We start from the raw sequence: 14834 nt of genomic DNA on the forward strand, positions 1-14834 counted from the left end.
CTAGGACTAAGATTTACATGAATCTTTGGTTTTCTTCATTCTTCTTTGCTCTGGACAAGGAGAGACCCATCGTTGGATCTAGATGGCTGCTTGCAAGCTTTTAAGATCTCAGTTGCTACTCGCCAAAGTAGGAGGTGGAACAATGTTTTGTGTAGTATGTTATGCCAATTGAGCTTGATGCTCCCTGCGACCATAGTCCCATTAGCTATAATCTTGATGGTAGCAGATCACCAGGCCTTTCTTTCACAGCACTGTTGGGTCGGTTCAAATCACTGACCTTTAGGTTAGCAAACCAAAACTCAAACCCACTGTCATCAATTCCAACTCATAGCAACCCTATAGGACAGTGTAGAACTGCCCCATAGGGTTTCCAAGACTGTAAATCTTTAGGAAGGAGACTGCTTCATCTTTCTCCTGTGGAGTGGCTGGTGGGTTTGAAATGCTGACCTTTTGGTTAATAGCTGAATGATTTAGCCACTGTACCACCAGAGCACAGTTAATGGTAGAACTCATATGCCACCCAAGGACTTTATGCTTTCATACATTATCATATTTTATCCTCACAACAACCCTCTGAGATGAACTTTATTACCTTTTATCTAGATAGGGAAATTTGGCTATGGCCACAACACTGATGATGATGACGACGCAAGGACTTGAACCCAAGTCAGATGGCTCCAAGGTGCATTGTCTTCCCCTTAGATCACTCTTTCTCAGACTTGTTTTCTTAGAGCAAGGAGTGTTAGCCTGAGGAGACCTCAGCATACATGGAAGGTTCTCATTGCTGTGATTCTTCCTCCAAGAACCAAATGTTATTTTATAGTAGGGACAACAAGGTAGACCACTATGTCTCAGCCTTCTTGGACATCGTCATTACCAAATCACGTGCTGCAGGATCAAGCCTGGCTTCATTATTAATTTGTGCACTCACTGAGGTGTGGGTGGCAAGTCTCAAAGGATGAAGTCTTAAGCCTCCCTTGTGTTCTGAGAGAGTTCACCTTCTGTGTATTTATATACATATATATTCTTTACAAGTATTTTAATTATGAAAATTTTCAAATATAAAGAAAATTAAGAGAATAATAAACTCCTGTCCCACAGATTTAGCAGTTGTCATTATTTTATCATAGTTTCTTCACATATTTCTTTATACCTCTAATTGATGAGGCATTTAAAAAAAAATACATATCCATAAGGTGCAAAAATATTTTTAATGCTCAAAATCAGGTATTATAGAATGTAAAACTGCAGCATGAAGCAATGATTCTAGTTGGGATTTCAGATGCATAAATATAGTCTCTTGGCAGCTAGATTGCATACTCTAGGGCTCAGGGGGATATAAAAGTTGATACCTTTATCTAGATCTCTATAGATTGTGGATTGTAGCCGAATTGCTGTTGCTTTTGGAGCTGTAACTTGGAATTATCCAACTGTTTGCATTAAAAGCAAGGGTACATTAATGCAGGTGTTGGCTTATTTGGAAAGCAGGGCAATAGAAAGCACAGGATGAGAAGTGATTTGGGGACCCAAGAAGAACTTTCATCTGGCTTCCCTGGGGACCTCACTAGGAAGGCTTACAGCGTTGCGGCTCTTCCACAGTGAAGGCGGATGTAGGCAACAGGAAGCCCCACAGACTCCCCCTGGGTCACAGGCAAGGCTGGGTTTGGACAACCAACTGATGTTCTTTAAACATTTATTTGTTCAACAGCTGTCTCATGGGAGGGGATAAACTGATGTTGTATCAAGAAAAATGATATACCTCTCTAACATTTATTACATAAATATGTGAGATTTTCCAAGTTAGACAGCTTCTTGGAGGCATATTAAATGATTTAAAATTTAGATAGTAAAACCACTCAGTCATTTCCAGTGATCAGCATTATGCATGCAGGGTGGTTTCAGCATCTCATCTGCCGGCAGCCCCAGCCTTTGCTTGTCTCCCCTCAGTGTTGGTAGAAAGGCCTGTGGCTGCACTGGGCAGCTTTCCTGCAGGTACTGCAAGACATGCTCGACAGAGATGGGTCTGCCCCAGCTGGAGAAGGGAAACTGGAGGCCTCACTGCCATGTTCCTTTTTGCCCCATGATGTTTTATCCAATTTATTGCTTTTTTTTGTGGCATCCTCCCAGAGAATTGCTTGGCTAACTCTCCTTCAATCTGACAGTGGTTACAGTCTCAAACTAAGAGATTCAAACCCTTGGAGCAGATGCCTCGATCCTGGCACTGTTGACATCTGGAGCTGGATCATTCTTTTCTGGGTGTGGCTGTTTGATGCTTTGTAGGTGGCTTAGCAGGGTCTCTGTCCTCTGCTCACTAAGTGCCAGCAGGACCCCCCAACACACATGCTCTTTCAGTTGTGACAGACAAAAATGTCTCTAGACATTGCCATATTCCCTTAGGGGGCAAAATCATTCCAGTTGAGAACCCCTAATTTAGAGAGAGGGTTTGTGGCTGCTGAAATCCCCAGACGGCCCTTGTTCAGTAGGACTAGGTTGTGAGTAAATGATTCCCAGTGAAAACATGAAAGAAGAGTCTTGATTTTTAAGCAGAATAGCTTTTAATTTTAGAAAGATGTCTGATGATTTTGACTGAGATGAGGTATTAGATAAGCTATCAGAAACAGCTGATTTTCTAAATCAGCAAATCAAGGGGGTTCCAGAAGGGTTCTCTGACTTTTGCAGTAAGTGCGTTTCAGAACAGAGTCTATCCCCAACTATATTTATAGTTCTTGTGACCCTGGACTACTGGTGACCTTGTGAGTGCCTGCTCTGGCATTTCTTCACTAAGTGAACATTCTTGAGGGTCTGTTGCTGGGCCCTGTGTATAGCCCAGGATGGAAGTGAAATGGACAGGGCAGTCTCTGCCCTCAGGGCACCCCCAGCTACCTCTGGCCGAGTCAAACACTTCAGCACAATGGCTGTCTGTCTTTCATGTGCTCATGCTGTGCACATGCATTCACATAAAGCCATCAGTGACTGGAATAATGGTCCTGGAGCAGGGATTTTTCAAGCTGTACTCCTTTAGCAGCTGAGGTTTCTTTCTTTTCTAAAGACATGTACAGAAACCCCATATAAATAAAACAAATCAGACCCAACTTTGGAGCCAGAGTGAAAGAAGTGGCTTGGAACCCCCTCCCCCTTCTCCCCTACCTCAGAGTCCTGCATCCAGAAAAATGCGCTTTTCATTACTTTCACTTAATTAAAGTAAGTGAATGCATGGTTGGATTAAAAAAAATTTTTTTCCCTACTGGCTCTATCCTCACTGTTCCATTGCTGTGTAATTTTTACTGTATAGAAGTAGATTCAGGGGCTGAGAAAATATATACATATATATTCTTTAGAAGTATTTTGATTATGAAAAATTTCAAATATACAGAATATTAAGAGAATAAAAAACTTCTATCCCACAGTTTAACACTTGTCATTATTTTGTCATATTTGCTTCACATATTTCTTAAAACCTCTGATTGATGAGGCATTAAAAAAATACATATCCATAATATCATATTCTATTCTGAGTCTTCACCCTATCCCCTCTCTCCCGGTTCATCTTGGGACCAGAGTGTAATTTGAATTTAGGTTGTGAAACTTACATGCAGTATACAACTGTGATCTAACATGCAGGCATTCATGTATCTGTTTAGTTTGTCCTTCATTCAGTGACAGCTTTGGAATTCCTCTCATGTACTAGACCTTAGTGTACAGTGGTGAGCAAAGCAAAACAGACTAAACAGCTCCTGCTGTTTAGCTTCTGTTAAAAATGGAAGTTTTAAAGTGACTTGTCTGGAAAACAAGCATGCTGAGTGTTGGGCTGTGCCTGGAAGAGGGGTTGCTGGCAAGGAAGGGTTGATGGGATGAAGATGACTTAGGATGCTTTGGGGAACCAGTCCCTTCCCAGTGTGCTGTCTGATTCTTGTGTTGCTAAGGCTGTTTGTGCCTTACATTCCTGCAGACTTGGCGCTATGGTACTGCCAGGTACCATGGCATGGGTGTGGCTCAGAAACCACAACATTGTGTGGGGCTGACCTGGTGGGGGACAGCTGCAGTGTGGGTAAGCCATTTGTCTGGCTAGTTGTCATTACTTGCCTTACAGGGGACAGGTGAAGCTGTGATCAGAGTTGGGCTATTTACTCTCATAAAACTTGTTTTCCAATAGTTATTACTCTGCTGTTTTCAGAAAACTGGCCATCAAAGGACCTAGGAATGTTGTATAAGAAAAACAATCTAGTGGGAGCACCAGGCGTTTGCCTGACACCTTTCTTCCTTTCCCAGTTTCCATGTCATAGGCCTTCCCATTCTGAGTTTTATAAGCTCACACTTCATTTATTCATCTTAAGAAAACCTGAGTTGTTTATACTTGTTGATACAAGTGCTTTCTATCAAAAGCTCATTACAGATGGAACCATTGTGTGGAATATCCCCTGTCATGCATCCATTTTTATGTTAACCACTAATTTGTGATATTAAAAGAAGAGCACCAGAAAGAAACAATAAGACAGTATGAGCATATTTGCCCTAACTTTTCTTTGATCAACTGCTAACCTTTTAGGGTGGTTAATCAATATTTATTTTTAAAGATTCTGTAGCAAATGTGTTTCTGAGACAGAAAGTAAATTTGGGGAACATTTGATTTAGGCTTGGTAATACAAAACAGGTGATTTCTCACTGACTAAGTTTAATATTTGGTAATGTTTTTAATGGGTCTTACTAAATAGACAATGGCCTGACTCACATAATGGAATGTTCAGTTTCTTGTCATTGAACATGCCCTGGGAAACACGGGGTGACATTTCAATAACATCTCTTTTCCCAGAATAAATTGCTTCTCTCTCTTTATGAATTGGTGAAATTATTACAGGTTGGAAAATATTTTTGTGTTTTCATTGCTTTTCAAAATGACTAGCAAGGCTGATGCATAGATTGGGGAAAATGTTTACAATGGCCTATACAAGCCTTTCTCCCCTGTTTTTTTTTTTTTTTTTTTTTTTTTTTTTTTATTCTTTTTTTTTTTTTTTTTTTTGGGCAGGAAATAACCACATGTTTGCCAGATTACTACAAATGGACTCAGTACCTCTTTATTAAACTCTATGAAGCTGGACTGGCCTATCAAAAGGAGGTAAGTTAAAATTAGCTGCACATTTAAACTTTTTTAAAAAAATCTTCTCTATCTTCTTAGAACACTCCATTGTTAATAAGAAATAAACCCTGTTTGCACAGTAGCAGTGAAAAGGAACACTAGTTTAAGTTCCTGAAATTAATCATAGTACACCCACAAAGCAACTAAACATTGCACTGCTCTGGTCACTTTTTTTTCACGGGTGATGTCTTAGTTGTCCAGGTCCCTGGGTAGTGCAAATGATTTACTCTCAACTACTAACCTAAAAGTTGTCATTTAGAACCCGCCCAGCTGCACTGAGGGAAAAAGACCTGGCAATCTGCTTCCATAAAGATTACAGCCAAGAAACCCCTATAGAGTAGTTCTACTCTGTAACTTGTGAGTCACCAGGAGTCAGAATTGACTCAATGACAGTAGTTTTGATTTTTTTAGTTTGTCTTAGCTTCCTAGTGCTATTGTGACACAAATACCACAAGTAGGTGCCTTTAAAAACAGAATTTATTTGGTCATAGTTCTGGAGACTAAAAGTCTAAATCAGGGCCTTGGTCTTGTCTATTCCTTCCTTTTCAGTAGCCTCAGGCCTTCCTTGATTCTTAGTGATCCTTATGTGGCATCTGTCTTCCCCAGTATGTGTCTAATCTGCTCTGTTTGTAACTCAGTAATGATTAGGTTTAGGATATATCTTACACTGATAAGGCTTCATGAACATAACAAAGAAAAGCTTGTCTTTCAAGTAAGATCACATTCATCCACAGGTATAGGGATTGGGATTCCAGTGCCTATTTTGGGGGGACACAAGTGCTCAGTATCCTCATGTGGCTTGTAGCTAGGTTCAGACAGCATGTGTGTATAACATTTCAGTCATATTCACACTGGTTTAGAAAGTTGAGAAGTAATAAATGGAACAATGTTGATTGTTTAAAATACTTGTTAAGTTTATTTGAAGCATGAAATGTAGTGAGTGCCCATCAACATTTATGGTCAATTGAAAGGAGGAACTTTGAGAACTGGGTCATGTGATGTTCAACCATTGCAGACTCTCCTAGGTCAATTTAATTTCTTAACACGCTATATGCCCAAAACCAAAAACCAAACCCAGTGTCATCAACTTGGTTCTGATTCATAGTGACCTATAGGACAGAGTAGAACTGCCCCATAAAGTTTCCAAGGTTGTGAATCTTTATGGAAGCAGACTGCTTCATCTTTCTCTCTCAGAGTAGAATTGAGAATGGTGAGAGACAGAAGCGTACCTATTCAACATTCTTGACTGCAGTAGACCTTTTTGTATTGTTAAAGCATAACTTTCAAAAGGTTAAAAACATGACTCCCTTACAGATTTAAAATGAGTATTATCAAAGATTTTTTTTCAACGCATTAATTAATGAGGGAACCAATAAGATTTTAAGATTCACTATGAGTCGGGGTCGACTCGACGGCACATAACAACAACAACAACAAGATAAGAAATCAAGGAACAAAGATTTATAGAGTAACAGAAATGCAGAAATGCATTTGCTAATACAACCAAAACTGCTTAATGTACTACAAGGCAATGGGCCTAACCACTGGAGCTGTTTTTTCTATGAGACAGAAATCATCTATATGGTATTCAATGGGAACTACTTGCATTCGTGTCAGACAAAAATAATTTACATTACTATCTATCAGTTTTCTCTAAGTTAACCTCTTGATGTACAGAGTTGTAAATAATCATAAACAATGGTTAAGTAGAAAGTTGGCTTAAGCTGGGTTCTTAAGCAAAGAAAAACCAGTAAAGTGTATATACCTACTCCTCACTTATCGATTATCTCATCATCTGACTTTTTGCATTTACAACAATAGTAAAAAAATCTATTGTGGAAAGGACAAGGAGGCAGCATTTCCTGACCTCCTCTAATGTCACAAGGGGGAGACACCATCAACAACCCAAGGCTTATTCCTGTGACACCAGACATACCACTATACTGCAGGGTTTTTTTTTTAACCGATTTTGACACCAACCATCCCTCCCACGGCACTCACTACTGCTCTGCTGGTTCGATAATTTGTTGCAGTGGCCACACAGAACTCACAGACAATACTCAAAATTATGGAGTTTATTAGGGAAGTAGCAGGTTACACTTCTGATGGAAAAACTTCTAATGAACTTCTGATGAAGTTCAGGGACATGCTCAAGATACAGTTTTTCCATCAGGACAGTATCCCCTCTGCCATGCCCTTTGGCACACCTCTCTGGCCCTTGGCCTCTCGGCCTGGCCTCTGCCCTGCTCAGGCAAGTTGTTACAAAGCTCTTTTAGCTTTGCCGGTAGGTGCACTTAGGTGTACCTCAGTCTGCCAGCAAGCCTTTGCCCAAAGTTTTCTCGTTCCACGGGCCAGCAAGCCCACCACTTTGTCTCATGCCTCAGTTCCTCTACTGGTCGTCTCTGCCAGTTGTCTCTGCCGTCTCTCTACAGTGAGGTCCAGCACGGGGATCTTGGGTCCTTGGACTCACTCCACTCCACCTCTGGCTCTTCTCTCCTGATGGCAGTGGGATTCTCCTTTCTGTCTCTAGGAAGGCTCATTTTAAGCTTAGCAAAAATGAGCTTAGCTTAGCGGTTCAAACCCACTAGCCACTCCTCAGAAGGAAGATTGGGCAATCTACTTCCGTAGAGATACACCTCAGAAACCCAAGGAGGGGTCTCTATGAGTCGAATTGACTCGACAGCAGTGAGTTTGTTTTTGTTTGGTTAGAATGACAAAACTAACCAATTCCCACTTTAGAATCCCATACACCGTATTTGCATGGTCCCCCTCCCACAGCGGTGCCATGTACCTTATTTATATCATTAGCAAGCTATCCAGTTCCCTTGGTGGACCACAGGCATCTTACATGTGCATAGTTCCACCCAATCATCTGGTGGGAGTCACAAAGACCATGGCTAGGAGAGCCATACACCAAGTAACTCACTGTACTGCAACTATCTGATTATTTTGTGCATTAATGTTGTACATCTGGCAGTTACAGACACTAAGGTATGAGGTGAGAGTAACATTGTCTTTCATGGTTAAGGTTCTATGTTAACTTGGCTGAGCCATGATTCTCAGTGTTTGGCAGTCATTTTCCATTTTGTGATGTGATGTATTTGTTCATCCTCCGTTTTCACATAATGCTGATTTGTACATAACAACCTGGTCTTTGGAACGTAACCATGTTGATAAGACATGGATGAGATATGAAATTATTTGGCTTGTTAATGTACGAGTGTAAACATTTCTCACATGAAGCCTGTATGTGTGCTGTTTCCTTTACAGGAAACTTGCTTCTCTCTGTCTCCACACTCAAAGTTTGTCCATGTTGTTTCGGGTCTACAACATGCCAAATGAAAACAGGAACTTTAACCTCCCCACTGCTGAATTGGATCCTGTCCAATCACAATCACCATCTAAGGAGCTGAGTGACTTTCCTTTAAATGTCAGGACTCCAGGCACAGAGTAGGTGCTCAATAAATGCCCACCTGAGTGCACCTGTAGAGTTACTTGCAGCCAGTATGGTATTGGAGGATCCCATTGTGCATGTGCAGCCATCCTGTAGTCTCCAGCCCTTCTTCTCTTCTTTCAGGTATTTTCCAAATTAGTGTGACATTCTCCACCCTGCAATGTGCATCCCCTTGGGGAATGTAGTCCAGTTTTCCCTCTGACTGCTTCTCTCAAGGAAACAGCCCTGTATTTGTTTCCTGTTGCTGCTGCTGTAACAAATGACCATAAAAGTGGTGGCTTAAAATACACAAACTTAATGATCTTACAGTTCTGGAGGTCAGAAGTGCAAAGTGGGTCTCACTGGGCTAAAATGAAATCTAGAATGATCAGGCCTGCGTTCCTTCTGGAGATTCTAGGGGAGAATCCATTTCCTTGTCTTCTCCAGCTTCTAGAGGGCACCTTGATCCTTGGGTTTGGCCTCCTTCTATCTTCAAAGACATCAGTGTAGCATCTTTGCTTCTCTCTGGCCAGTGCTTCTGTCATCATATCTTCTTCTCTGACCCTTTCACTTATATGGCCCCTTGTGATCACGGGGGTGCACCTAGAGGATCCAGCATAATCTCCCCATCTCAAAATCCTTACTTTAATCATATCTGCAAAGTCCCTTTGCTATATAAGCTAACATATAGATTCTGGTGAACAGGACATGGACATCCTGCAGAGGAGGATGCCTACCACAAACCCCTGCTCTCTATTTCATAGGGTCATTATGAGAATTTAACAAGTGAATCTATGTGAAGAGCCTGACGTGGTGTTGGTATACATCGTACAGAGTAGGTGCTCAATAAATGCCCACCTGAGTGCACCTGCAGAGTTATTTGCATCTGGTATGGTATTTTAATTGGAAAAAATGGAATATAAAAATAAATTGGAAAGTTTTTGCTTATTCTGAGGGAGTCTATCCGTGGGCAGGTATGAGGGAAGAATCATTTAGATTATTTTCTGGATTTTAATTTTAAAAGGTAATGTTTTTATTGCTAGTTGTTGAGTTTAGTGTTCTTAGTATATTAATCTCGTTTTTTTAAAATCAGTAAAATCATAAATAGAATGCAAAAAATGCACATTTAGTACATTGTTTGATGATCAGAGTTAGCCCTAATCCATAAAGCATAGTCATGGCAATCAGTTAGCATTCTACTTCCATGGTGTATTTCAAAATATAAACTCTTTAAATTAAGAACCTTGGCAATGGCCTAATAAACATTGCACATACTACTTTGTAAAGCATATTTAAAACCAAACTAAACCTATTGCTGTCAAGTTGGATTTCGACTTGTAGCAATCCTATAGGACACAGTAGAACTGCCCCACAGGGTTTCAAAAGCTGTAATCTTTACAGAAGATGACTGCCTCATCACAGAGTGGCTGGTGGGATCAAACCACCAATCTTTCCATTAGCAGCCAAGCACTTAGTCCTTGCACCACCAGTGCTCCTTTAAACATAGTTGTTGCTGTTGTAGTTATGTGCCGTCAAGTCGGACCTGACTCACAGTGACCCCTCCTTGGGTTTCCAAGGCAGTATCACTAAGCAAGTAGATTGTCCAACCTTTCTTCCGAGGAGTGGCTGGTGGGTTTGACCTGCCAGCCTTCCAGTTAGCAGTCAAGTACTGGGGACTACGCTACTAGAGCTCCTAAAATTCAAGTATTATTACCTTTCCTTCTCTAATGGCATTATAAGTTTTTGTTTTGTTTTACAATAAAAATAGCCTTAACCTTAAATTCAGTTCTGCCATAAGTTACGTAAGTGAACAGTCAGGGACAGTATTTGAACAGAGCATCACTAAACATAGCTGGAGCACTTCAGTCTTTTTTTCTTAATGAATACTGTGCACCACAATGTTCATTTCCAAGTTTATGCTCTCAAGAAACAAAAATATTTTCAGCTACAAATATGAATATAAAGACCTCTATTTGGAGGAACATTAATTTTTCCTCTTTGGATTAAGAAGAGAAAAAAAGTTTCATTCCATGGATGTAGTTATTAGAGAGAAGAATGATGCTCTATTATGCTTGACATTCTAGGGAACTGTGGAGTCACTTAATGGATGAGTTTGGCTTTGGCTCTCTCTGTAATTTCAGTGGCAGCTGGTGACAGTGCTAATTCACACACTGAAGGAAGGCTTGCAGCGTGGCCTCATCTTCATCAGGAGCACTGACAAACAGGCAGCCTCTCCCACTGTGCTACCTTGTCGTTTCGGAATGCGGTGACAGTAACAAAAATAAGCGGTCGCCTTGGGAACCGCTCCTGGACTCAGTCCAAATTCAGGCCCATTCCAGATAGAATGGAGTAAGATCAATTTTGAGAGTTAGATCCTTTCATAAGATCTACGTGGTGTTTCTTAATTAAGCATGCTTTTCTCAAGAAAAAGCTAATAGACCTTGAGAAAATCAATATCCTATAACTTAGGCTTTGCCAGATTTCTAGAACCTGAGGCTGCCTGACAATGTACTCAGCAGAGGTCTTTGGTAGTAAAAGAGCAGATCTCGAGGAGAATGAAATGAGGGAAATGATGGTGTAGCCAAGGACCAGAGGAGTGATGCAATGACCAGAAGACGAAAGCATGCTGAGGGTGGTGTGCTGTAGAAAGGCCCGCACGCTATGTGAAGGAGTAAGGGCCAGGGAGCCAATAGATCACCAGAGAGGAAAGGGAAGAGGAAGAAGTACGATGAGAGACAGTGAGGGTTTTGAATGAGAAGTGGGGGCCGCAAACTCTACAGCTGCCTGTGTTACAGAGAGAGGAGAGCTGATGAAAGTGAAGTCAGGGTGGTATTGTCCAGATAATGGCCAAGGGAGCACATAGTCACCCCCACCTCCAAGAGCATGAAGGCAAAGGGTGGGGAGAAGAGGCAAAACTGATGGATGCCCACCATCACTATAAAATCAATCTTTGTGACCATGACTTCATCACAGTTGTAATTATGTTAGGGTGTGCATTTTAGAAAGCTTTTCACAAATCACTCAAACAAAAAATATAAAATCCAGCGTTGAACCCTTGATAAATCACAGGAATTCTCTTATTTAAAATGACTTGTTCCACAATGTTGTTAGATACCCATGTGAGGGATGTAATGGGGATGTCTGCTCTGAGTTTGCTGTGTTTCCAGATGTTTTAATGATTTAAGGTTGATTTCAAAATGCAGATGTTACATTACAAACAAGGCTAGTTATAAAGGCATGTGGTGTTGACTTCAGTAGGGCAATTGAGAACATAATTGCCAACTAGGGAAATGCATATAATCAATGACACTGCCCAGCAACCTCTCCTATGCAAAAGTGGAACAAGACTATGCTTGCCTGAAAATCAAAGCATTAACTTTGATAGTTAAACATGCAAAATGTGAAAATCCAGAATGCTGGCTAAGGGAAGACTGTGGCTTCAGGGTGAAATATGATAGAGACAGTGGTGTAAGAGAAGAAATCTGAGAAAAGGCATTTGTCCAGGGCTCCCAGAAGCTGGTTGTGCTGCACCCTCTGGGCTCAAGGAGCCGGGATTTTGCCCACCTGGTCGCCGTGAGTCGGGTCCTACTCAAGGACACATAACAACAACAACAACAAGTTTACCAGCTGTGGAGAGTCTGAGCCTGAGCCCTGCTGCCGTGTGGCTGAGGGGCTTTGGGACTGAGAAGGACACAGGAATGTGCACTCCCACAGCTGAGGTATCTTTGATTTGACACTCTGTTTCCTTTGTTGTTTTTCCTCTTCCCCCAAGTCTTTCATTAGGGGAGAGAGGGGGAAAAAAATAGCTTTTGTGTTTTGCTTTTATTTGTCTTTTATTCCACATCTGGGTTTTATTATAACATGCAAACCTCTTAGAAGCACATCTTCCTCATTGTATTTTGTAACCTAGAACCTGAGCACTAGCAGGCTGTGTGGGAAATGTTGATAAGAAAATAAAGGCCTATTTTTTTGCAGTCTCCAATACCTCATGTTTCTTCTCCCATATACTCTGAGATTTACATGGGCAGGAGGTAGAGATATACACAGCTTTTTTTTTTCTTTTATACAGTTTATGTTACACATTTTTTAAAAGAAGGAGATATGCCTCTTGAATGAACTAATTAAGTTACTAAACAATATTTAACCATTATTTTTTATTTTGAGTGCTACTCCTTCCTCTCCTCCTCAAAACAGGCACTGATAATAAGTAAATTACTTTAGGTTTATTAACTTAGTTTTTAGGCCTAAGATACTTTTAGGTACTCACCAGATAGTATAATTTTGTTTCCTGAATTACACAGGCACTGGTTAACTGGGACCCAGTAGATCAAACGGTGCTTGCCAATGAGCAGGTGGATGAACATGGCTGTTCGTGGCGTTCTGGAGCAAAAGTGGAACAGAAGTACCTCAGACAGTGGTTTATTAAAACTACCGCTTATGCAAAGGTGAGTGTTAGCCTGGGGGCTTTCCAATAATGTCTTACTCATTTGAGGCAACACTAAAGTCGTTTGGTATTGGAGAGCCTCCCTGTTGGGGATGAACTCAAGGATGGGCTCTCAGAACCATGAGTGTGCAGACAGGAAGCAGATGAGTTGTAACTGTAACTCTCTGAGTGGTAACTCAAGAATGGCACCTGTAGAGCATTGTAGGCTGTTGCTTGCTGACCTTTCAACTCAATGAATCCTTGTACTTCCACAGAGGCAAAAAAAAAAAAAAAAAAAAAGTTTAACTTTATCAATAAAATTATGTCAGCAATGAAGCTAAAAAAGTAAAAAATTTTCTTTATCTGTATAGTTCTCATAAGACCTCAAGGAAGATAGAATTAAATTCCAGAGGGTCTAGAGAAGACCATCTCTGGTAGTTAAAGTTGTGTGTCAACTAGGCTGGGCCATAGTTTTGAGTAGCGGGACAGCTGGATATAGTTACTGTGATAGTTGAAGATCTGTCAACTTGGCTGGACTTCACTTGTGAGTGTTGTTTCTCATGATGGATCACATGACTATGTCCTAAGCGGCCGGTCAGTCTAGGGGGAGTTTCCCCAGGGGTGTGGCCTACCTGTAATACTATCCGAGGAACAAACTGAAAAAAACAGCATTCCAGATATATGCTTCCTGGAGCGAGCAGCTCGCTGCGCGCCCCAGAGGAGCCTTTTGGATTTTTTTTCTTTGTTGGGAACGACGGCTCGGCGTGTCGGTTCTGATTCTCCCGGCTCTGCTGCGCTTGCGGGAACCAGACGACTCCGGGCCCCATCTCTCGGCGGCCCTGCGTGTCGGTTTTGATTCTCCCGGCTCTGCTGCGCTTGCGGGAACCTGACGACTCCGGGCCCCATCTCTCGGCGGCCCTGCGTGTCAGTTGATTCTCCCGGCTCTGCTACGCTTGTGAGAACCAGACGACTCCCGGCCCCATCTCTCTCCAGAGACGAACTTTGTGACTTGAACTCCTCTGCCGTGCGTGGTGAAAGCCAGACGGCCCTGGGACCCATCCCCCTCCAGAGACGAACTTTTCAGATTGAATTTGCCAGCTTCTATACGTTTGTGAGCCATTTATCTAAGATAAATCTCTCTCTCTCTTTCTCTCTCTATAAATATATATATATATATATATATATATACTTTGCTGGTTTTTGTGTTTCTCTAGAGAACCCTATCCAACACAGTTACTTCCCATGATGAGATTGTAATTACCTCCATGGTGGAACCTGATGTGAGCAGCTAAGTAGTTGCCTCCAGTGTGTGTGGCTTGCTTCTAGTATATAAGGAGAAGCTTTGAGAAAGGTCTCTAGCTTTTTGGCACATCTGGATCCTGCATTTGGCAATGTCACCAGTGGCCTGCTGTGTGGTCTGCTGATCTTAGAAATGTTACTGGACATACACTAGTGGCCTGCCGTGTTATCTTCTAATGCTGGGACTGCACCATTTACTGTGCACCTTGGGTTCTTCAGACTCAGCAGCCAGCAGCTGTCTGAGTTTGGAGATGCCTCCAGCTCCAGTGGGCCTGGAATAAGAGGCAGAGCTGAAGTCGAAGGTTGAGGGGCCTCACCCATCCCCTAGTTAGCATTCTGAATTTGAACTTCTAAAACTGTAAGAGAATAAATTCCTGTTTGTTAAAATCATCCACTTGTGGTATTCTGTTACAGCAGCACTAGAGGACTATGACACCATCCAAAAAGAGTAGAGATGGCCAGTCTCTGTTAGGAAAGACCAGAGTGCAAATGAATTGAATCAGGAATGAAAGCTCTGGATTTTATTCTTGTAATGTTCCTGATTA

At 41.6% G+C, this 14834-nt stretch overlaps 1 protein-coding gene across 1 annotated transcript in view; it reads left to right on the forward strand.

Moving 5' to 3' along the window:
• Nucleotides 1-14834, forward strand: part of LARS2 (leucyl-tRNA synthetase 2, mitochondrial) — a 362372-nt gene that overhangs the window by 170168 nt on the left and 177370 nt on the right. The window contains exons 5-6 of the mRNA XM_007951731.2: nucleotides 5024-5113; nucleotides 12869-13012. Coding sequence (XP_007949922.1) covers nucleotides 5024-5113; nucleotides 12869-13012 — 234 coding nt within the window. The remainder of the gene's footprint in view (nucleotides 1-5023; nucleotides 5114-12868; nucleotides 13013-14834) is intronic.

The sequence above is a fragment of the Orycteropus afer genome, unplaced genomic scaffold, assembly GCF_000298275.1.
Source record: "Orycteropus afer afer isolate SDZICR_OR568_19922 unplaced genomic scaffold, OryAfe1.0 scaffold00311, whole genome shotgun sequence".
NCBI classification, from domain to species: Eukaryota; Metazoa; Chordata; class Mammalia; order Tubulidentata; family Orycteropodidae; genus Orycteropus; species Orycteropus afer.